Below are 25567 nucleotides of genomic sequence, written 5' to 3'. Positions count from 1 at the left end.
AAAATTATTGGATTTGGGGATATTTATTGAAACAGAACAGGCTCAGCTGGAGTCTATTCAGAAGTACTGACGCTTCTGAAGACCTGTGGATTTATAAGATAATAATTCTATATATAAAGCGGTTTAAACTGTCTTCCAGTAGTATTTTTTTATCCATATCTTTTGAGAAAAAGAAAATCCTCGCAGTAGTTTTATTTAAGTGTGATACGACTTTATGGAACTGCTAGGTAAAACTGGGAATATTTAAAATTTTATTAACCCTTTAACTAATTTTTCTCTTACCTTTACTTACCAAACCTTGCATTAGTAGAGGTTTTTTGGGAGTTTTTAATCAGTCTCAACTCTATCAAAATATTTACTTACAAAATCTGAAGCAAATATATCTGGGAGAATATGGGTGTAGAACTGAAGCGTTCATAAGAAAAGATAAATACAGGAACCTATAATGCTGAAATTCTTGTTTTATGTACAAGTAAATCAGAGATTAAAAACATTTGTGTAGAGCATTCTTTGTAATTTTACAAAAAAAATCTCAGTTTGTATAGATATCACATTTGTAAGCTCATAGCAGATATCGCAGTTACCTTACCATTCCCTGGAGTTACCATTTTGGCAGAGTAGGACCTGCAGTCTTCTCTCAGCTCTTCTTATGTCTCTGGCAGCTCAGCACTGCTCTCTTTAAATGGGAGAAACACAGAATGGTCTTCAAGCGGCTCATCTAAGATGATTTTGAGGGGATATAAAATTAATTCATTTATTCTGTGTCAAAAACGCTGCACAAACACTTTATCTACTTCTGCTGTGTTTATAAGCAAAGATCTGTCCTACAGGTTCCTTTTGACAGATAATACTTTACTCATATTACAGAGTCTGGGAGAAAAAAAGAAGTTGCTCACTTTCCATTGTCTAGTTCAGACCACTTAGGATGTTTTCAGACTTGCATGGCCCCTTCAGGCCTAAAACCAGAACCTGACCCTGAAGAATGCTTTAAGAAAGGTGAATGCAATGTTTGAATTATTAATATGTGTTATTTGCTACTGCTTTTTACAGCCAGCTGTTACGAACAGTGATATCATGTTTGTTAAAATTCACTGTCCATGGGAGACATTGTGCAAATATGCAGAAAGAATGAACATCAGGATGCCTTTCAGGTACGGTGGAACTATTTTAAGAAACTTGTCATATTGTGCTTAATATTAAAACTTCATTACTTACCTTAAGGTTAAAATACAGTCTTTGCTGCATCGTGGCCAGGCATGCTTATATTTCATTTAGTGAGATGATATGGAGCGAGAAGAGGAGAAACAAGTAATAGGCACTGTTCTTTTCATGTTTAGCTGTCTTACTTATTTTCAAGCTTACCTTCCAAGACAAATTAATCATGTGTCTTTAGGAAAAAATGTCAATAGTTCATACATTATTTTGGCAAAGTTTCGGGTATTCTCCATCTGAGCTCAAGTATTCTCCAGAATTTTAGTGTCTTTCTGAAGTCTTACCCAAAAGTAGGTGAAATGACAGAAATAGCTGGTGTCTCCTTTGTCTTCAATATAACACCTATTGGCATACTTTGGAGAAAAGGAGTTACCTTTATTTCTTGGCCCTCTAGCTTTCCTTTTGCAGAATAATGAACTCAGTTGAGTTCCTTGTCTTATGTGCTAAACAAATTCTGTCGTATGTTTTTATTTATTTGTAGGACAAGTTAATATATCCTGCAATAATACAAAAGTTTCTAAAGGAGAAAATTTCCCTTTTCCAAACAATTAACATTTTTCATCTTTGAGAAAAAAGGGCATGTAGTGTTCTGTAAACCTCATCAGGAGTTAAAGTGGTAACCGGGTGCCAAAGCTGTGTGACTCACAGAAAATGCCCTTAGAGCACTCCTTTCTCACCTAAAATTGCCAAGTTGCTCCGTCTTTCGTGTCCCTGCTGATTTTACCTACAGCAGTGTTGCTCCCTTGTGTTGGTCCTAAGCCAGAAAGTCACCATGAAGCATCCTTCGCTCAAAACTCATTTCAAATAGCCATTTTTGTACTGAGTTTCCACACCATTCCATTAAGCCTTCAGAGTTCTTTTCATTAAAAATATGTTTTCTGTACAGTCATCTTCCATGTCTTTGAGATTATTATTATTGTTATGGTGCTATTTGAGCTTCTCTAGTTTGAATAAAACTTGTCCACATTTTAAATATAAAAGTGTTTGCATGTGTGTGCAGAGACACATGGACAATCTGAATTCCAAGTCAAAATTGTTTTCTTGCTATTGATACCTGAAGTCAGAAAAATAAATTAGGATTTAGCAACGGTTTGAATTCTTCATAGTTACAGTAGTTTTCCAGATCAGTAGTGCTCTTCAGAAAAGACAAAAAAAAAAAAAAAGGCTGACTTTTGCAATACTACTCTATTTGGAAGGCATTCAAAGACACGTTTGTTTATTATATTATTGTCTGACATATAAATATATTCCCTTTTTTTTTCCTCCTCCAAACTGTCTGATCCGTGTTCCTTTGTTTCTGGGCTGTTGCTTTGTCTTGCTTTTCTCTCACTCAGTTCAGTACACCAAAAGTACCTAAAATGCTAAATTTTGCTGCTTCACCGTGTTGGCACTTTTACTGTAGAATGAAACATCTGTTTGGTAAGAAAAAAGCCCTCTACCTCTAACTCCATCACAGAACTGTGAAAAATAGTAAAGTGATCACCATTACTTCTCTCTGTAAAAACATCTTAATAGGAATTTAAATGAAATTGTGATCTAAAACTTGTGTGAGTGTTTCAGATAGGCTATTTCTTTAATTTCCATAATTTAAAAAAAATAAAAGTGAACACAGTTTCATTGTGAACACAAAGTGGACGTAGCAGAATAGAACAAAAGCCTGTTTTGCTCTGCCAGCAACCAGTCTACAGTGTCTATCAAATACAGAAGCCGAGCAATGTTTCACTATGCCTTCTCTCTTTGCAGAAGGCTGTGGTTTAGAGGCTTCCTGAGGCAGAGTTCATGTCTTCATCTTGGCTTTATACTAGTCCCTGGCAGCTTTTCATGGATGCAAAAATAGCCATCAGCACTTCCGTAAAAACATCCTCTGACCACATATTTTATAATTTAATTGCATGTTCTGTCAAAATCACGTTTGTTTGTTTTAAGTCTTGAGCTTGCTTATTTAAATCAAACTTTTCTTAACTGGATGGAATGTATTGTTTTCTTGAGGTAACTGTTTTCTCCATTCAGTGGACAGGGGAAGCTTAAATAATAAAATTCTCCCAACAGTTACAAAGAACTGGAGTCATTCTCTCCCAAGAAGTTTCAAGTAGTCCTGTGAAGGGCAGGGAGTTGGATTCAATGATCCTTATGGGTCTATTCCAACTTGAGATATTCCATGATTCTAAGAACAGATTATTTCTCTTAGCCTTTATCTCATTTAATAGTGGCTTCTGACTGTCCATTTTTAACGCACAATTGAAGAAGAGCGCTAACCTTCCCTGCAGTATTTTGATGCAATACCTCCTTCTTTTGCACAGTGTTCAAAGTTTTGGGTTTCAGTTATGGTCGCTAAAATATACCAAATGTTGGTATCATATATGGACAATGCATGAATAATTAAACTCATATTTTTGCGGTCATTTTGCTCAATCCAGGAATCTAAGCAAAATTGATATTAAGCAGGTTAAGTATTTCTCTCTTGCTGAAAAGGAATAATGCTTTTTTTTCTGGCGCAGGAGACCACCCAGCGTCCTAGAACTGTGTTAACATGGCATTCTACCTAAATGTGTTGGCAGATTTGTAGTACACGTCATGCATGTAATATAAATGGAATCTCAGGGTTTGAATTACAAAAGTAAATTTTTCTAGCGTTTCAGAAGACCATGGTAAATCACTGTTGCCTTGTGTATGGTTTCAAACAAGATTTATGTTAGCACCAAGGTTAGTTCATGACTGAGTTATAATTTTTTTAACAATTTATAGATATTTTTGTTTAGTACACAGTCTGTCAGTAGGAATGAAGCTCTACTATGTATTTCTGGAACTCAGACAAAAGTTTAATTTTATCTGTGTCTGCAAGTATCTCTTGTGACACATAATTACTATTGTGTATAATGAATAAATTAGTTGCTTCTGTAGCTCACTTGAATTCCATCTGTGCCAAAGAGCAATTAAACTGAGTGAAGGAAGAGTTTTGTTAAAAATGTAATGTCTGAAAAATTTACCATAATAATTCATTGCTTCGTTTACAATTCTGCCTAGTGGTAGCAACTGTCAGGCTGTCAACAGCCTGCATATTGGTAGAATCATACAATAGTTTGGGTTGGAAGAGACCTTAAAGATCATCCAGTTCCAACCCCCCTGCAATGGGCAGGGACAAGTCCCACTAGATCAGGTAGATACATAGTTTTCCAACAGCCCCTTATTTTCTAGGCAACATTTCTTTCCCAGTCCTTTTACATATTCACTGCATTGTTACTTTAATGTAAGCAATGTACTTTATCTCAAATGCTGCCCAGATGATCAGTTGCAGATCTCCTTAGCAATGTATGGATCTAGATTAAGAAGTGATGGAGAGGTATGCACAGTGAATGTACCATGTTTGTGTGTTCTAGAATAGGGGAGAGATTTAATAGCCACTGAAAATAATATTATGCTTCTATATAGATGTATCCAAATAAGCTTGATTTAATTCTTTCTAAAAATTAAAGCTTGCAGAAGTAGAAGGGATTTAGGCAATTTTTGAGTAGATAAACTAAACAAGGAGCAGAATCCCTGGTCCTGAACTCCACTGTCCCTGATGAGTGCCATGGTAAAGATACAGATGCTCTGACGGATCTAAAAGATCAAGGCCTTTCTGTGGTTGAAATGTGACATGAGATGATAGAAGGAGGCCAAAAAAATGTTAAAAAATGAAACTAGATGTGTTAAATATTACACTGCAGCAAATATATTTATGTATGGTTTCAAAATAACTGTTCTCAGAAGACTTTACTGGGAATTTTTTGTCTTATTTCTCTAAGTTGCTGTGACAGGTGAAGAGTGGAGAGAAAAGAACTGTTGACATTAAAGTTGCTTTTTGCAGTTAGTAGTCTCAGATTTTTTTTAGATTCATGTATTGTTCTGCAGTTGGATGCAAAATGTCGAGGGAGGTGATGGTATTCCACTTCAGGGAGTGAAGATAATATCTAATGGCATTAAGTGCTTATGATACTCAGTGCATAGAGTGCGTAAGGCATTTAGTAGCCTGATAATTCTTCTAAAATGGGTTGCATGAAATAAAAGCTAAGAAAGGCTACATGCAGTGAGTATTAGTATGACACCATTGAACCCTGTCTGATCGGTGTCTTATGAAGGAATTCTGGATTAGCTATGATAGTTATTAGCTACAAATCTAATGTTTAATTTTGACTCAGAAACAAACTTTGAACTTAAAAATCTGGGAAATCACAGAATTTTAATGACTTATTCTATTTCAGTTGCCTTTCTTTAAGTGTTTTTCACCTTTCTGCCTATAAAAATGCATGGGTTTAAGTGTCCAGTGTTCTTTTATAATGTATATGTCCTTTTCAACTGTCTCCTATTTGATTATTCTCAGCTGATTTTTGCTGTTCTTTCAGGAAAAAATGTTATTACACTGACTGGAGGAGCAAAACCATGGGCAGGTTGGTGGGTGATGTGTAGCTTCTAATTTTGTCAGATAGTCACCCTGCTAAAGAAAATTCATTCGCAGTTGTAAATTTATCCTGGAAACTTGGAAAATTAGATTATTTTCCTCAAAACTCAAAATATGTTAGCTCAAAGTGTTAAAATGTTCGTCTGTAACGAGCTGCAGTACTTTAAAGCTTTGCCAGTTCTCATTTTAGAAATGTAGATGTGTTTATGCCAAGAAAAAAAAAAAGGGGGGGGCCTTATCCTGGCAGCAAAGATTTAATATTGGAACTACCTCTACAATTATGACTGTTGTTACCAAGGCATATTTCTTTAGGATGGAAGATACTTTCGAGAGTATGTCTCAGGTTCTGCTAGTCATATATTCCCTTAGACATGCAAATGTATCTTCTCTCACACGTGTCCCCCCTGGTCAGGACTAAGTCAGTGCCACACACCAAAGGCTATTTTGAATTTTTCTTTGATAGCTGACAGGATGACTTATACACTGCAATAAAAGCTGCTTAACTCTCTGGAAGGTAGAGACATGCAAACATTGCCTGTGGCTGTTGCCATTGTTGCTGAGTCCATCAGTCAGGAGAGGGGCACAGGAGGCCACAGCACTGGGCGAGAGGAGGCAAGGGGAGCGAGAACGAAGGACGCTGTGGGCTGTAATCACTCCCCACTGGCTGGTCAGAATGATGTCTTGTAAATTCTAATTACCTAGAGAAGAGATATGAAATTTTTTACATGAGGGAAATCTCCTGAAAGAGTTTTCTATCACAGGTTTTCTCAAGGTAGATCTTGAGATGAGATTGCATTTGATTTAGGTTGTCCTGTTGTTGCTTTGGATGATGAAGAGCTCTCATTATTTCTCAGGAACAATTTAAGTAGTCTCATGATACCGTTTTGCAAGATGATCAGCTAACAAAAATGCGCAAAGCTCTGTTGAATGGTAAAGTGAGAAAACTATAAACACAGAAACAGACAGAATATATTGAAATAATCTATAACATAAATTTACAACTGCGTTTTTTCCTCTTCCGAGTCATTCACATGCTTGCTCCATTTTAGTGTGCATTATGAGAAATGTAAGTTTTGTGCTTTGTAATGTAGAGGCAAAATCAATAAGCTTTACTGCAGAATTGTTTCATTTCATCTGTAATCCGTCTGGTAAGTCTTAGATATTAAATAAATTCATTTTTCTTATATAGAAGGGCAGAGGTCTGAAACATGCAATTGAAGTTGCACAGTACCTGTGAAACAAGTAATAAACAATTTTTATGCCAGATTGGTTTTTCATTTGCAACAGTTTTTTTTTTTTCTTCTGAGAATTTGGGGATGAATATTTTTGTGAATATTTTCTCTGCCACTTTATATAACCCAGTGCAAAGGAATAGTGTGAAGGAAGAGAAGCTATCTCTAAAAATGAAAGCTAACTCTAAAATTGCTGTCATAGACATCGCACCATTTTAACTTCTGCTACTACTGTCATTGTTTCTTTGCATTTTATAACTTTTCAATCTTTACTGCTTCTCTGTAATTTGTCAAAACTTTCATTAATATTTCTAAGTTATTAAGTGGTGTTTACAACAGCTGTGATGAAGAACTATATTAAAATCTTTGTGTATCAAAGGTAAAGCTTCAAAGATTGTAGAGTTTCTATAATTTAAGAATTCTGTAATTTAAGAATTCTGTAATTTAAGAATGAGTTAACTTGTATGTCAGACCCTGCTGTGGCATGTACGTTTCTCTGAAGTTATTTACATGGTTATATGGTAGATGTATATATCTGTAAATGTCCTTTAAAAAGTCTGCAAGAGATTATTGGGTGCATGAATGAAAAGACAGAAGATAAATGTTATGCTTACTGTTATTCTGTATTATATGTGATATCTCTGTTGTACCCCTGTATTTCTTTATTTACATACCTTAAAAAAACACTTTAACATTGTACTTAATCCTATGAAGCCTGAATTCATAGTATTCTTAGGGCCACATAAAAATAAAAATAAAAATAAAATAAATATAAAAATAATAAATGTATAAATATAAAAATAATTTTATCATACTGCTTAAAAGCAATATTTGAAAATATTCAACAAATCTTATCAAAGGAAAGGAAGCTGCTGGAAGAGGCACATGCAAGTAAATAATGTAGGTATCAAAAATTGTCTGAACTCTCAGATTTAAGACTGAATAATCTAATGAATCAGTCTCATATCTGCCATATTCGACAGACTGATTTCATGCTGGTTATTGATGTTGAGGAAAAGAAAGTTAAAAGACAGTTGCCTTAGTGTGCAGCTTCACTCTGCCCACTGAGATGTTGAAATGAATTTATACTTCTAAGGACAGAGAAACAAAAATTACTTTGTTTAGCAACTGAGCTGCAATAAGGCTGCTTTGCCAAAGGACTTTTAAAACGTTTTGGATTTCACTGGGCACACTGAAATGAAATCGTTAATATCACTCCATTGAACAATTGTATCATTTTTTTTTCCTTTTTGTTGATGATTGTGTCCTTATATTGAATCTGGCAACCACAACATATTTCCCATCGCAAAATGTAGTAATTTGGTGGCATATGGTTTACGATTCTAGCCACAGTCTTGTGGGTTTTTGTCAATACATGAGAGGCGCAAACAACAAGCAAAAGCTGTCAAAAATACCATAGCTGAATTAGGTAACTGCCACTGCTATTCTCATTCTCTTGAGTCTGATCAGAGAATTCCAAATTCACCTATACTTTCTTTCTTTGCATTGCTATCTGCTGAGTAAACAAAATCTGCGTGGAGTTTTGGGCTAAATTAATTCTGCATAAAAGAACAACCGAACAAAAAATATGTAACAGTACAGCTGAGTATGAAAGTTGAGCAAAGTAGAAATTACTGGCATCTTCATGAAATATTGATTTTTATATCTTAGATTAAAATATATATGTGTGTTTCAGAATAACATTCCACAGTCCAAGTTCTATAAAGTTACAATAGCACCAGCTGGAGTCGCTTCAATAAGAGTGTAACTGAAGTACTGCCCACATTTTTGCAGCACTGTTCCACTGGGACATTTTGATCTCATTGTACAAACTTCTGATTTCATGAATGACTTCGCCAAACCAGCTCTGTCTGCTTTTACTCTTATTAGGTAGACTACACTGAATGGATTAAGTCCGTAATCCGTTTAAGTTGCTACTTTGGACCTAGAAAGCCACTCTAAGAGCGCTGATAAAAATGTATCTCAAATTTGTTATCACTTTGAATGAAAGCTCCATAAAACTTCATTTATTCTTTAATTGTAAAATACCATAAGCCAAGAAAAGAAGTCTCTCTTTCTGCATTATTTTTGTAGAGTTGGGGAAGAATGTACTTTTCAGTTGAAATAGTTTATGCCATCTGAATGGACTAAGATTTGGAGTGATCAGCCATAAGTGATGTAATGAAAAAGTAATCACACCTTACATAAAAAGCCTTTTTGCCTCAGAAAAGAAATTGTAATATGGACATAATTTTTTATTTACTCCAATGCTGTTATTCATTACTTCACGTGTTAAAGGGAGCAGACATGAATTTTAAAAATAGCTAATTTTTTAATATAAAAATAATTTGCTGGCTTTTTAGATTTTTTGTAGGAGGAGAATGATTAAGGCTTTTTACATAATCAGTTTTGAAAGAGTTTTGTGATAAAAAACCTGAAGTCATGTGCATTGTTTTTTCTCTTCTTCCTGATGCATCTGCATATTTTCTTCATTAAAGAAAAGCCTGCATTTTGACTCTGAAAAAATAATCATTTGTACAAGAGAAAAAGAAGAAGAGGAAAATGAAGTGAAACATGTACTTACATACACTGTATAACTTTGTGCTGAGAGAAATTCTACTGCAACAAAAAAAAATCAAGTCACACAGTGAAGTGTTATTTGAGTAAAGGAAACACTTAAGGGATGCACCTGCCTGGAAAATGTTTGCTGTGTTTCAGCTTTATGAACAGACTTATGTTCTTTGGCTCGTAATGCTTAGTGTCAGACAGAGTGGTGTCCCTCACATGTAGGATCAATTGCATACAGAGTGTGCACCAGTGTCTTGGCAATATGTAGCAAGAAGAAAATGTGGAGAATTTTAAATGTCAATGGAAAATTCTCATCCCACATCTGACTTGGATTTCTGTCTGACAGTGTAAAATGCTGGCAGAACTTTTATTTTTCTAGTGGGGATAATAAGAGGTGCATTTTCACAAAGGTGGCTTTTCTGCCCAAGAGAAACTTGTCAACAATTATCGCTGTTATGAAACAGGTAGCTTGTGCTTCTGAGTACAGAGAATTAAATATTCACCTCGGCTGAAAAAATCTGATACTCATTATAGCTTTACACTTCTTGTGGATATGAGATATGTATGCTTTATATATCATACATACATATTCATTGACTGAGACCCAAATCCTGTGAAAAAATATTATTTAGGGTTGTGTTTTTCTAAAATTCTGACATTTTCAGAATCTCTAATGCACTTATGGTGTTGTAGCACTCACGTAGGATGAGACACTCCTATAAAACTTATTGTTTGTCGAAGCTAAATATGAAAAACAAAATTGGTCAGGGAGTGACTTCACTAATTTTTCCCCTGTATTAACCGTGTCCTGAGTTACTATTTAGGCAAGTTGCCAGAGGAAGGAAGCCCTTTTTTGATACCAGCATGTCATCTAATTGAGGATACAAAGCCTGTGTTCTGTTTGTGTTTTTATAATGGCAGATTTAAAGAAAAGGTGTGAAGCCATACTTGTTTTTTTCTTTAAAGACTGTGTGACCATTTCTCTGCAATATATCCTTTATTTCGTGTATGGGTATACTGGTCTGTAAGACAGTATCAGCCATTGGATTTTTGATGAAAATTTTGCAGGGGGAGGCTGAATTAGAATCAGAAAAAACATAAAAATTTGATCCTGAGCAGTCTTATATTTATGTTCAAATTTTATAAATTATACTATCTGACTTGCCAGGTAAGGGAGGGAGAGGAAGTTACACTTCATTCATCCAGTGGGGATAGAGAAGGTAACTAGATATGTTCTTGAGTAGGGCAGAAGCATCCACAGTTCTGCCAGGTGAACTGGCCTGGAGAAGTATTTTCCCCAGACTCAATACTGCACTCCCATCTTAAACCGTAATCCCATTAATTTTCTGATGAATTATGCTTAATTGAAGTGTTCAGTGCAGACCAGAATAAATAATGTTAATTGTACTCTTACTCCTTATTTTCTTCTGGTTATTTAATGTGGAAATTTCCTGCTTTTATTTCATTTATAGTATGATGTCGCTAAATATTTAGTGTTGGACGTAGAAATAACAGCCAGGTGAGAGCATGTAAATCTGATTTCTTATTGTCTCAGTTTGCAGAGGAATATGAGAGAGCTGAAAAGTTGGTTGCCTAGAAACCCGATGAAGCTTGATAAGGAGGCCCTGCCTGATCTGGAAGAAACAGATTGCTACACAGCACCCTTCAGCCGTGCACGCATGCACCAGTAAGTGCTGGAATTGGAGAGACAGTGCTAGAGACCACAAGGATTTTTGATTTTCTCACTTCTTCTAAGCAAGTGGCATAGAGGCAGCCATTAACAGATGGTCACTGGCAAATACCCAGTGTCGTATTTGATATTTTCTGTGGGCTTTCTCTTAAAGATGAAATCTATTCTCTGTTACTTGCTGTTCATCGTTTATTCAGTAGTACAGGCAAAAATTAGACTGGAAATTAAGACTACCATTTTCGTTTAGAAGTTTTTCTTGCTGTTACCTTACAAAATGCAAATACTTGCTCAAGTGTACTTTGCTTAATTACATATTTTACCTAGGCAAAACCTGAGACAGCTGTTGAAATTGGGAACACCTGGGGGCAAGCTAAAACCAGGGATAATGCTTTTGTATTTCTTATCAGATCTACATTTTTTAAAGGCTTTTCTCTCTGAAACCTGGTGGTTTACTGACTTTACTCTGGAAAGGCAGAATAATAATGGCATTATAATCTGATTTTTTTTTTCAGTAATTGGCTATATAGTATTGATTCAGTCACCTGGTTTTGGTGTTGTTTCTCAACCAGCTCAGCTGTCACTTCTGGCACAGCTGAGTAGGCAAAAGCTCCTACATGTCAGACTTCTGGCATCCGGAATCCAGAGCCATCTGGAAGAGGAAGTATTATTTGGCTCCATCTAAGGATTCTCTAAGGGAAAGTCATCGTGGCACTGCTACTCAAGTGTTCACAGTGTAGAGCTCCTCCTTACTCCCCTGCTCCGGCCTCAGTAGTTGTTCTGGTAGTTCCATGACAGACACATCTGACAACTCCAAACTAACTTGAATAGTAGGATGTTATAGAATTCAGTTTTACTTATTCTGTTTTCCCAACAATAATTTGTGATGATGATAAATTTAGTGGACCTGAGAAGATGCTCTACGAATGTAAAATCTTACATATTTTCTAACCGAGGAGGGTAAATATCCACTAAAGCACTGTAAGAGGAAAACATTCTAGCAGCTAAATTTTGGCACCTCTGCATTGTTTTGAATATTAAAAGACATTCTTTATCTTAATAGTTTTACGATAAACAACAAAGACAGCTTCTTCAGCAATTCCACGAGAAGTAGAATTGTGCATCATATGTTACAGAGAACTAAGTATGAAGATGGAAAATCCAAAATGGGTAAGAATGCTGGGTTTTTTCCAAACCTGAAGCTATAAAAATTATTTATGTTATTTATTGCCTGAAAAGGTATCATTTGAGTAAACTCAGTTAATTTTGCCATTCTTTAAAATCATCTTATTTTGTCAGTAATGTAGTTGAAGTAATGTCACATCAATTGCTTTCTTTAAATATCTCAGTGAAAATATTTTTCACTTAATATCTCATTCTTTAAAAGAAATTGGAGAAATTATGGTAACTTAATGTGATCATGAGCCACAAAAAAAGATAACATATACCTCAGAAAACTGTTGAGTATTTTTGAGGACTGTACCTAGTAGTTCTGCTACTACCCAGCAGTTCAGTCCAGCAGAATCAATCAACTTAAATTGTTTTATGTCTCTGTGCAGCTCAGAGACCTGAAGACTAAATTCAGTTTATATCAACTCTTTTGTTACAATATTATTTTTTAGAATGTCTAGCTATTCATTTTAAGTTGCAATGAACAGGGAATGTATATATGAATTTCTTTGCAGGAATTAAATATAGAGTCAAAACTTTACATTTATGATGATGATAGAAATTGCAGAAAGTTGTTGCTTGAGTTTTTGAAGAAAAGGAGTAGTGAGAAAAACAGAGGAAATGAGTTCAAATTTAATTGCTTTGAAGTCGATGGTGCCAAATTTCATTACAAGATTAGTTTACTATGATTTGTATATTTAAATAGAGAAAGCTGAAATCCATCATAGGTACTTCCATCATACTTCTTGGCGGAGCTGTTGGCTATGGATGTGTTCTTAGAGGCTACCGAATCTTTTTATCATAATTATTAATGTTTATTCATTATTTATTTTTATACTGTGCTTTGCTAGTACAACAAATCTGCTTTCAGGAGGATTCTAGGAAATAATCCAAAATGCTCTAGCCAGTATGGTGCAGAGCACTGCTGCGATACAAATTCCTTCACCTGGCTTGTATTTAAAAATAACAACAGGTTAGCTTTTAACTCTGCAGGGGTTTTGCTGCCTCAAGGATTGTCTGTCCATACCACTCTCTGTATGTCAGCTCATCTGGTCACCCATAAAATCCGTATCGTATGCTCTGATTAATGCAACATGAATGTAAGCATCTCTCATACTTGATCTGGCACAAGTGTCTGCCCCTGAGAAAAAACTTGCAGACACTGGCCCTCAAAATGTTGCTGTAGTTTGATAGACCCAGACATCTCAAGGGATCAGCAAAACCAGCACAAATGGTTGGTGGGATTATTGATGACTGTCATGTTTAGCAGCATCCTGAGCATCCAATATTGTTATAGTCTTACTAGCTAACATGAAAATTCACACTTCTTTAAATAAAATGGGTGAAAAAAATTGATATTGTAACTAATGCATCTTTTCTTTTTAGGTATTAATAGATTACTAAATAATGGAACATATGAAGCAGCATTTCCACCACATGAGGTAACCTGGTTTATTTCATATTTGCATTGATATTCAGATTAAAGCTTGTCCTAATGTTTTGAGATCTTACTTTATTTTTAATTTTGCCTCAAACTTTTAATTTCATTAAGTAATCTGTTCAGGCTTTTTTTTATTTATAGCTCTTAATTTAATATTGGCTTTTTATTTTTTTTTCTTCCATAATGTACTGTAATAACTTCGTGCAGCATTTTATATCTGAACTAGAACATCATAATTCTTTGTTTACTTTTATGAACTGGACACTGCCTGTGGAGTTCTTAATGAGAATATCAGTTGTTCCAATTAGCTGTATTAAATTGTTTTTGCCTGCCCACCTACAAAATGTTTTGGTTTTCTAATAGCTTGTGCACCTGATGGCAGTTAGGGAAACTGGTTAATTATCTCCTGTTTAGACTTTTCTGAATACTTCTGGATGACTTGTACTTGACAATATCTTTTCTCAGTAGGTTAAAGTCTACTGAAGACTCTAAACCCATGAAGTAAATGAAAAACTTGTGTTTGGCTTCAGAGGGTTTTCAGACAACCTTTGCTTATTGAAAAGAAAGAAGCCAGCACGCATCTTCAGTTATTTTGAATGCCGATCAGTATTGTGGTGGTTGTAGCTATGAACTCCATAGTTTCTCAGGCTGAATATTGTGACTTGGTCTTATGTTCTAAAGGACTGACCTGCGCTTTACCAATTGCTGAGAGTAATTTTTTAATATGTTATTAATGATTAAATACTGGGGATATAGAGAAGGAGTATTTTAGATAAATAATTTAATATAATTGCTAACACTTCAGCTATCTGTTAATGACTTTGGAGAAAAGCTGGCTGAACTACCAGAAAAGCCTGTGAAGCTTTCTCTAGCTGTCAAAACCATTCTGTCATATCTATTTTATGTATATGTTCATTTGTTACGGCATAAGCTACTGTTTCAAAGTTTCAGTTAAGGTTAATGATTTTTAAGCCACTTATCTTAATTGCTGCCTGGCTGATGCTAAGGGGTGATGGTTGAGCACTCTCAATTATTTTTTTAGTTTTTTCTTTATCGTATAAGCAAATCAAAGTGAAAATTCATTCCCAATGGAATTACTGAGACTTGAATTCTGTTATGGATAAACAGTGCAGAAAGAAGTGTGTGTGAGGGAAGATATAAAAATGTGCAGTGTGGGTAATGCTTCATGTATTGCAGCCATTCATGCGGATGACTGTGAGCATAAGTTGATATTCTCTTCTTAGGTATTCCTAGATATTGCAAAAATCCCAGTCTGCATTGACATTTTTTCTATGCTTCTTTGCTGACTGTGATGAGAAATGAGTCGAATTGGAGTGTATATATGCTTAGCTTTGGTTTTGATCCATTCTTAAACCAGAGGGTCAGCAGATTACAACAAATGAACAGTGTTCTTTCAATTGGCGAGATTGCTCCAGATTTCAAATAATTGATAAAAATTTAAATAGCTAAATTACTTGAATCAGCAGTCTGTCTGCTAACTTTGAAGTACTGCTCTGGGGAGCTCTGTGTTCTTCCCCAGAAATTACTTGGCTCATTTGCAGTTATTTCATAAAAGGTTTTCTTTACTGTAACTGAGTGGGGTTTTTTTGGAGAAAAAGTTCAAATGATGTCCTGCTTCTGAAATGAAGTACAATTACAAACACAAGAGATTCTGATTAGGATGATTCTAATGAATCCATGTGTTCCCTTTCAAATGCCGAGTTTGAGGCTATTCTTTCAGGCTGTCAGGCAGTCTGTAACTGTCAGACATGCCCTTAAGGACTCCTTTTGAGCCAGACTGAATCTGTGTTCTGCTCTTAATGCTTCTCAGCATCCTGTGTAAGTTTCAGAATAATTCTAATTCAGTTGTTTCCATCATCGTTGAGAACACATATCGCAGAAAGACTCTGGTTTTCTATACATTCAAATGCGAATATAGTCTTATACTAGTATAGTTCAATCATTGATCCTGGAGAAACTGACCATCTCAGAAGTGTATGTAACCATATCTCTTCTGTCAGGCTTACCTGTTAGTTCCAGGTGATGCATCCTAAAAATGTCCATAATATGAGACATATTTATTAAAAATAGTTAACTCCTCATTAAAAATTAAAATAATATTAAAATAATACAATATTTAAATAATATTTAAATAATATTTAAATAATATTTAAATAATATTTAAATAATTAAATAGGTAAAAAAGTGCTATGTAAAACATATACATTTATTTGTTTGTGTTTTTCAGGGAAGCCACAAAAGCAGACATCCCATCAAAACACATGGAGCTCAGAATCACAGACACCTCTTATATGAGCGCTGGGCACGGTGGGGAATGTGGTACAAATACCAACCACTCGATTTAATAAGGTATTAGTACTTTGAAGAGTAGCTTGTTTCTGTGATACAAATTAGCTGGTAAAAGGGCATTAACCAAACTGCTAAATTCCTCATCCTTACGCTTTCCTGTAAAATTTAGCTGTTCAGTATTGTTAGGTAAGATTGGAATTCTCCAAGTTGCTTCTTTTGGGTGCCCTTTTGTTCAGGGCTATTAATTTCAAATGAGGCTGCAAAAAAAGGCACATAGATCCAGTCGCTTGACAATTCGCAGTGTGAAACTTAAAATGCAGACCCATGAAGTGGTCTGCTGATCAGAGACACTTGCCTCTCATGATAGCACCTTTGAGAGCAATAGCTTGTTATCCCCATGAACAGTCAGAGTTGCCAGATCCAGTGGAGGGAAAATACAGTCTCGTTGTTACATTTCTGCATGGGTTATGTTTCTGTTTCTTATAATTAATATCATAGATTACTAAATGTAAAGCATAGACGTATATGTAATTTAACTTAAATAATTGCAATGTTTGGTTTTCGTGTTTTTCTCATTTTTGACATCGAAAACCATTAATTAATTTTTCCTTGCTGTCAGTTTTCACTCCTGATCTGACAGTCATAACCAATTATTGCGCCCAGTAGTGTTCCACTGAAGGCAGTGGAGCATCTGCCATGGGACAGTTCTGTGCTGATCAAATAGTATCATCTATGATTTACTTTTTGATCACTGCTACTTCATCTCATCTAGCAACATATACCCAAGTTTTGAAGAATTAAAGCTCAGTCTTCGAGTTGTATTTTCAAATCATTGTTTTCTCTAATATTGGTTACATAATCATGACAATGATTATTACATAGAAATATTTTGATTATAAATGCTTTTTTTACTGGGATACTTCGGTCATACCATATCCCTCTCTGGAATTTTTTAATATATGTGTATATATATACACATCTGTGTGCAAATAAAACATCCTGTGTTTAATAATGTTGAAACTGGTACATATATTTAGTCATCACAAGGACATGAAAATTACAAAGCACTTCAGTTATCTCCTTGTAAAATATAAGTTCTGATAAGTCTGCAATTAGTGCCACTAGGATGTTATGCTAGCCTGAAATAAAATGTTTCAGAAACTGACAATAATTTTACCATAAATGTAATAGATAAAAGTCACCATAAGTTTTAACTTTAAACAATGTATGTGTTTCCTTTTCATGCAGGCGATATTTTGGTGAAAAAATTGGACTGTATTTTGCCTGGTTGGGGTGGTATACTGGAATGCTTATTCCTGCTGCCCTGGTTGGGCTCTTTGTTTTCCTTTATGGATTATTTACGATGGATTCCAGCCAAGTAAGGTAAAATTCCATTGAAAAACATAATAGCCTGATGAAAATTAACAACCGTGTGGTATAACTGAGATCATTATTTTATTTTTAAATGCTTTCCAGATCTGGTAATCATGCAAATATAACCAAATGAAACACTGAGTTCTTCAGTCAGATGTATCTACTTTGTATATCTGTTTTACATCAAGCTGTGTGCATACCATCCACAGCAAGTTCTCTTAGCAATGCATCTGCAGTGTTTCCCAGTCTGCCTGTAAAGAAACATAGCAAGTACCAGTCCAGATGTCATGGGTACTGCAATGGTTGTCACTCTTGTCAAGGCTGACAGGTGAAAAAAGTCAGACATACTCTCTGTCTACCTCCATCTCCCTTATAATTTCCGGAGAGTAGAACACTTGCTAAACTTTGACTTAATTTTGTCTATGCCTTTTTTTTCTCTCAGTATTAATAGTGGCAAATTTCTTGCCTATGCAAACAAAAGACCCAGCTTCAGGGACTTTACAACCACAGGAAATGAACCTAGTTTTCAAGTTTGCCACTGTTGTGAGTTTGCTCTTAGAGGGCTCTATGTCAGTTTAGAAATAGTGATGAGGGTACCTGAGATAAGTGCTGACGGTATTTTTAGGAACTGTTTCAGAGGATTCACCCTTATTACAAAGTTTTCCATTAGATGTCATCAGGCACAACAGGATCTGTGCGCTTGCAATTGCCACTGTTCCTCCAGGCAGTTTGGATGCTTAGGTTGTAATTATACTTGGAGTCAGCTTTCATAGCAAGTATTTCTTGGGCTTTGAGCTGGACTGTTCTAGGTTTTCTTTATGGAATTGCCTTTATCTTCTATTTCATAGTGAATTATTACATTCTACCGAGCTGTAATTAAAGCTTTTTTATGCTTGCTTTTATGCAGCAAACTCCTGAGAGACTTCACAACTTCAAATTGCATTAAATGCAATAAATATATAATCCAGGAAACTATGCTATCTTTAGGATATTGCTGTCTGTATTAGGATTGTTTTGCACAATAAATGTCTGTAAAACATTCCCTAGGCTGCACCATCCCCAAAAGAACATCAAAACAACCTCTGAGAAAAAGAAGAGAGGAGTGATTGCCTTGGGGGATTCCCTTCTGAAGGGAATAGAGAGCCCTATCTGCAGACTGGACCCACTGCACTAGGAGGTCTGCTGCCTGCCTGGGGCCTCAGGAAAAGACATTACTAGGAAACTTCCTTCCTTGGTGAAACCTACAGATTATTACCCTCTGCTAGTGTTCCAAATAGGCCACAATGGCATACAGAGGAGGAAGCTGAGAGCAATAAAGAGGGACTTCAGGGCTCTGGGGAAAATGGTGAAGGGCTCTGGGGCTCAAATAGTGTTTACCTCTATTCCAACAATAAGGAGTGAAGAGGGAGAGATCAAGAAGAATGAATCAATTAATACCCGGCTCTAAATGTGGTATGAGGAGCAAAACTTTGGGGTTTTTGATCATGGACTGGCCCACGCACCTCCAGGCTTCCTTACTGGGGATGGGGCACGCTTGTCTCCTAGAGGTACAAAAATCCTCACCAAAAATCTAGCAAGGCTCATAAATAGAACTTTAAACTAGATGTGAAGGGAGAGGGGGACAAAATGAGGCTAGTTAGGAGTGAGCCTGGAAGTGGAACTCCGGTGCCTGAGAGATGGTGTACTGGCGGAGACCTCCAGTATATCAATACAGAGCGAGTGAGGGCAAGTACATCTGGTGAAGGAAAGGATGTGACTGGCACCGATGGGTTAGATAATCCAAGTACCAGTCATTTGGGAATGAACACTATTCCCTTTATGAGAGTTGAGGGATTATCAGTCCAGCTGAAATAAGTGCATTTACACCAATGCACACAGCATGGGCAATAAGCAGGAGGAACTGGAAGCTGTTGTAGGGCAAGGAGACTACGATGTAGTTGCCATCATGGAAACGTGGTGGTACGGATTAGCCTGTTCTTAAGAGTATATGGACTAGCACTGTTGAACTGGGAATCTTATGTTCTGCATATGTCCAATGGCACAGTTTCAGCAAAGAGGGAACAAGGTGCCATCATCTGCTATTCTCAGAGTATAGTTTAATATTTCAGGCACTTGTCCTGGAACAGAAAGATGTGGCATTGACAATGACCAAGAGAAAGAACAGAATTTATCAGAATTTGTTTTTTTCAAACTGTTAGCTATTATGTGCTTGTATATGTGTCTTATGCTTCTCCCAAGAAGACTTGGAGCTACAGCTCTTGCTTAGTTCTTCTAACAGAGTGATGCAGTTATCTTGCTTGCAGAAGGCTGCAGGATATAAGTCGCAGGAGCACAGAGGTAGCTTTCATATTTTCATGTTCACTCTTTTTCTCTTTGGTTGCTGTTGAGCAGCTGCAGACAGAACATGCAGATTTTAGTTCACTCCCCATGGAGGCTGGTTGTGTTGGGTCCTATTGTGAGGTGCCTCAGTGCTGCGCTACACAGAGCCCCAGGGTGCCCACCAGTGGCTCAGGACTCTGTTCCAGTAGCGGGAGCCTGAAAGTTGGGTGTAAGTCCTAGATGCCAACAAGGGGAAGGGAGTGTTAGTATATTTATTATAGCTAACATTAGCCAGTGTTCATTTCAAAATATTGGCAGAGGATGGTTTAATGTAGAAGACCTAGCTGTGTGCTCTGTAATCTGGATGTGTTAATTCTGGGGAGAAGATCCTCTCAGCCCTTGATGGTGTGGATCCATGCAGTCCCTCTGGTTCGTTGTGACACAGTAGTGTTGCATCAGTATATTGCTTTGACCAAGCTATTAAGACCTGCTTTGAGACGGGGATTTGAGAATTGAGTTTAACTAACGCAAGCTGATCGTACAGAAAAAATATGTAGATGTTTTCTATATCACCTTGTGTACTTTAACTAATTCTAAGGGCCAGTGGTAACAGATGCTGCTCCTTGCCATAATTTCTTACTTATTCTGGAAGTGGTTAGTGGGGGTTAGACAGAAACCTCCTACCTGGAGCAGACAGGAGTCATGCATTAGCAGACAGACAGACTGTACAACCTAATTGTTCTTACTCTTGCCATATTCTGGGACTGTGAGATTATTTATCTAGTGTTTCTGCAGCCATTTAAAGAAAGCTGCTATCTATCTATCTATCTATCTATCTATCTATCTATCTATCTATCTATCTATCATATATATATCTCAGCCTGTGCCGGGAGACTCCATCTCAGCCCAGCATGGAGTCCGTCTCAGCCCAGCTGAGTCCTGCCCACTGCATAAAGGAAAGACGCCCTGTTTAATTCATCTGTGACTGCCACAGGCAGGTTGGAAATAGTTCATATTTGCACCATTTTGGTGCTACTGTTCCTTCTTTACAGGGCAAGTGCCTGTCTTACGTTGCCTTTTGCCCCTTGTCATAAGTCTCTGTGTCTTTTTCACAGTTACAGTTTTAGGGAAACAGTAAACTTCAAGGTCTCATTGAATCATTCTGTAATTCAAACGTGGGTTGTACAGGGAGGAGGAAGGTGAAATAAGATGGGAAGACTAAAACCTTGTATACATACTGTGACATCTGGTATTAGACACTACTATAGGCAAACATATACGTCCCGTGTTTAAAAACAAAAGTTTCTCCATTCTACACGGTTAGGGGTGGTTTACTTTCCTATCACAGAAGGAGTGCATACAGTGGCCAGTGTGACTGAAAGTAGGTTGGAATGGAGGATGTTCTTTTTCTTGTGTGAGCTTGGAATAAAGCTTGTTAATACTGTGGTTGCCGGGAGCCAGCACTGAGGTCCTCCAGGGTACTGAGAATATAGTGGCAGCAACCCGTTGCAGGATTCAGTTGTGAAATGAAGGTAACCAAGAGAAGAATCTAGAGAGTGTCTGCTGAAGAAACTTCATACCAGCTTCTGGGGTATTTGGATTATATTTGCAGGGCTCAGATGACATGCAGAAACAAGAATGTGGAACTTTAATTTGTGTTTCTTGTTCCATAAACTCTCAAATATATTTTGATCCATTTGCCTTCCCAGAGCTGAAGGGAGTGGTAGTGGCAGTCATATGGGAGGGCTCAGTCCTTTAGAAGTGCCTCCATCTGGGTTATTTTCTTTCAACAAATTTTGTGACATATCTGTTACCTGTTTTATTCTCAAGTTAGATGTCAGGCATATTGGTTAGTCCATATAAAAATAAATCTGATGGTTTTAAAGAGTTTGGTTTTGGTGGATTTATACCTGTCATTATCACTTGTAAGTCGTCTCTTTATTGTCAGTCAAACAGAAAGGCCAGGCACGAACACAGCATTGCTTGAGGCGTCTTTACAGCATGTATTGTAGTCAGATTTCAGATATATGAGTGAGGACAGTAGAAAGAGGCTTATTTTGCTTTTTTATACTGAAGATTTGAATTGCAGTAACAGTTAACATAGCACCTGTTACAAACACTTTTGTAGCAAACTTTATTGTCTCTGCAAAGTATTGCTAAAGCATGTGACCTGTCACTGTCAGTATAATTTTCTGATTTTTTCAAGTGTTATTTGAAACAAACCAATATTTTAACTCAAGGTATCAAATATGGAAAATCGAACATTTATAATATTTATAATATGACTTTAAATACAAAGTCCGGTACAATTTGACTTCCTAGTTGACAACAGTTTGTATTATCACCAAACCATACTGTTGAAATATGATTTTGTGTGATTAATCATTTGAATGAAATTGCAAGCAAGAAAATTCTCTGATGTGACACACTATGAGATGTCTGTTCCTCTTCAGCTAAAGGGTTACTCAGAAAAATTTTTCTGTCAGACCCGGATTATGTTGTAGAGTTTCAGTGAATTAGTGATTCTGTTGTTATGTGAAGTATGTCCAAAGATTACAAAAGTGACATCTGGGCAACCAGGATCTTTCATTTCTATTTACTGTTGTGTCACGCTGGATTTAATAAATGCACTCATTTGGAAATAAGCATAACCGTTCATATGGTACTACAACTGTAAATTCATCTTTTATGAGGAAGTGAGTGAAAGCACAATGTTTATTAAAACAAATCAGTAGATATTTCCAGGCATTCATTTATATTGCTACTTTCGTGGTGTGTCAGGATCATTTCAAGCGTGTCAGGACAGGGAAACGTGTTTGCTGAGGTTCTTTGAGAAACTTATTCAATGCAGTTAAACTTAGTTGTAAAATACATTTTTGAACTTTGGTTTATTCTGTTTTGCCTTTGTGAAGGCACTTAATTATGTATTACAGTGTGAATACGAGTGGCCCCAGTGACGGCAGTGACTTCATCTTCCTGAATCTTAGGATTTTTAAGCAGTAGAATGTGGTTTGGATATATTTTTTCCCCAATGTTAGGTTATTAAAGTGTTTTTTATTAGCCCTATAGGTAACTTCTGCTGTAGGAAATAAAAATGCAAAGACTTGAAATACTACTGCCAGAAATCCCTGACAGTGGGGTTTTATATGTGACCAACTGATCTAGGTGTATATGAAATAATCCTGTGGAACAGACCTTCAGCTGATGTACACTGGGATAAATTGACTGAAATCAGTGTAGTTCTACTAGTGACGTCCATCCCTTAGTGTTTGATATCTTCTACATCCCTTAAATAAATACGCAGGGAATGGGTTGGCAGGTAGTGAACATTGTTTTCTTCTTTTTGTGGTACGTGGGATAGAATGGGACATTCACAAGGATGTGATATGTAGCACAATACTCAAATATATTTTATATTATTCTGGGGCCCATAGTTTCAAGGATACTGATTTGGGATTAGGCTTTTCAAGCCAAACATTTTGATTTATTTTATTGCGCCAGTTTTGTGGTATAGGCACACTGTTAACAAATAGTGAGCACGAGCAGCATAACCTCAGAAAATCTTAGGAATACTAAAAGCCTTTATATATAACCTTTATTACCTTTATAGCCTCTTTTATTATTATAAGCCCTTATAACCTGTATTTTCCTGTCTTATACTAAAGCAAAGAGATTTGCGAGGCAAATGAAACCATCATGTGCCCTATGTGTGAACGCAATTGCACACTACAGAAACTCAACGAAAGCTGCATATACGCCAAGGTAATTATTGTCTTATTGCTATTTGTCTAAAGATCCATTTTAATTGCATAATGGCTGCCCTTGTTTCAACAAAGATTCCTGCAAAACATGTTGTTTCTCCACAGAGGTTTTTTTCAATCTTTGTATTTCTAATAAGCGAATGCTCTGAAAAGATCAGAGATTATTCTAAAATTTGTTTTACTTTCTGTGAGCATTTCCTTCCCACAGCCTTGTTATTATTTTCATCAATTTACGAAGTCCTCTGAGTAACAGAACTTTTCTTGGAAGATTTTTTCCTACTTTCCCCTATAATTGACTTATTACTTTGTTTCACTTGTTTACTTTGTCATTGAATTTCTGCTCCTTCTGAAGGGATTCTCTGGCATAATGTGCCTGTGATGTTCTTTGCTCTGTCAAACTAATGCAAAGATTTTACATAGCTAAATATTTTTCTACAAGTAGCCAGCCTTCAATCCTAAACCATAGTTTCATAGAACGGTTTGGGTTGGAAGGGATTTTAAAGATCATCCAGTAGCTCATTGTATACAAGTGCATAAGCACTGAGTGAATTAGGAAAAGTGAGTTTCTTTAAGTGAAGTTTATCACCCCAAACCTACTTATGCCATGTGATCTGCCTCGTTTACTTAAGGCCTTGTGCTCATATTTCGTGTTATTAAAACTGCTCTCAGGGTTTCTTTCTAAAATACCTGCCAAGTTTCCTTTAGAAGAGCACTTTAGACAGAACAGATTAATGCCAGAAAAATCATATTCTTCAAATGTTTTCTCTGCCAAGATTTTGTAAAGCTGGATACAAATACTAAAGGTGCCTTTCTCCTTCTTGTTGCTGCTCTTTTCTTCCATTCCCTCCCTCCTTATTCCGTTTCCATTTTAAAATGCCACACTGAAGTGAAGCTTATAATTTAAGGGAAAGGCATGCAATACCTGAGTTGTAATCTGACTGATTTGCTGAATGCCCAGGCTGTCGTTCTTGTCTGCATTCAATGGGCTCTCTGATCCATGTGTGATTCGGGTGGTGCACCAGGGCTGGTCCTGTGCCCAGCACTCCTGGCCCTCAGGCCCCGTGACAGAGTGTTGATTCAGGCGTGGATTTGAATTGCCTGAAGTCTTGTGTGATGACAATGTCAGTCAGGTATGCTGACGGACTAGCACCAAGTCCTACAATATTTCACCCGTGCTTAGAGGCCTCTGGTCAAAGCGGAGTCTGAGACTATGCTTTAGGCTTTAAAACAATCAAATCTTGATTCTGAGTATGGTGTTGAAAGACTTTCATCCAAAAACTTCTTACAAAGATAGTGCTAAATTAGGAGCCAGATATTTCCTGCTTTCAGCAATATTAATTCTGCTGGCTTTGTTTTGTTTGGTTGGTTCATTTTGTGTTTCCTTGGAAATATGCACTCTTTACTGAGCAGAATATCCAAATTGACATCCTCATACATTCAAAACTGAACTGTTCATCAAACTGTCCTGCTTCTGTTCACCTCTTACATTTTCAGTCTCATACCCATTATGTGTGTGTTTTCTCTTCTGTTAGCAAAAGATATACAAAGCAAAAGACATATTTGGATGTACAATTGATCCCACTCTATGACTCATGGACATATTGGATTCATTGCTATCCAATGCCAAATAGTAAATTCTCATTTCAGAACCTTAAAAACAGAAAAGAAGAAAAGAACTGGCATACAGATAAAAATATGTGAGTTTAATAAATTCTCACAATATTTTAATAATCTTACTTAGTAAGAAATTAAACAGCAACACTGTTTCTATTAACTTATTCTGCTTCTCTGAGTAAGTTTTATTAATTCACAAGGCAGAAGCAATAATGCCAGCCTGCTCTAGGCAGCAGGATGAGTTCTTCTTGGAGTAGGCAGCTCTCATGGGAGGAGGTTAGGTAACCTGCCCCAGGCAGGCTGTCGGCCCCAGCATCCTGGCACACCTCTCACGGAGAACATTCCTGCTGGCTAGAATAATTTCAGATGTAAGGTCACAGCACAGAAAAACTGAATCTGGTTACCCATGCCCTTCCACTGGCTTTTTGTCTTGATAAAAAC

At 36.5% G+C, this 25567-nt stretch overlaps 1 protein-coding gene across 3 annotated transcripts in view; it reads left to right on the top strand.

The window, feature by feature from the left end:
• ANO3 (anoctamin 3) overlaps positions 1 to 25567 on the top strand; it is a 191336-nt gene that overhangs the window by 135690 nt on the left and 30079 nt on the right. For all 3 annotated transcript variants that reach the window (XM_054067765.1, XM_054067763.1, XM_054067764.1), the window contains exons 6-13: positions 1051 to 1151; positions 5595 to 5639; positions 11006 to 11137; positions 12201 to 12307; positions 13694 to 13749; positions 15997 to 16118; positions 17307 to 17441; positions 23417 to 23513. In XM_054067765.1, coding sequence (XP_053923740.1) covers positions 1051 to 1151; positions 5595 to 5639; positions 11006 to 11137; positions 12201 to 12307; positions 13694 to 13749; positions 15997 to 16118; positions 17307 to 17441; positions 23417 to 23513 — 795 coding nt within the window. The remainder of the gene's footprint in view (positions 1 to 1050; positions 1152 to 5594; positions 5640 to 11005; positions 11138 to 12200; positions 12308 to 13693; positions 13750 to 15996; positions 16119 to 17306; positions 17442 to 23416; positions 23514 to 25567) is intronic.

Source organism: Cuculus canorus, chromosome 5, assembly GCF_017976375.1.
Source record: "Cuculus canorus isolate bCucCan1 chromosome 5, bCucCan1.pri, whole genome shotgun sequence".
In the NCBI taxonomy this organism is placed as follows: Eukaryota; Metazoa; Chordata; class Aves; order Cuculiformes; family Cuculidae; genus Cuculus; species Cuculus canorus.
This window is presented reverse-complemented; position numbering and strand designations above follow the sequence as displayed.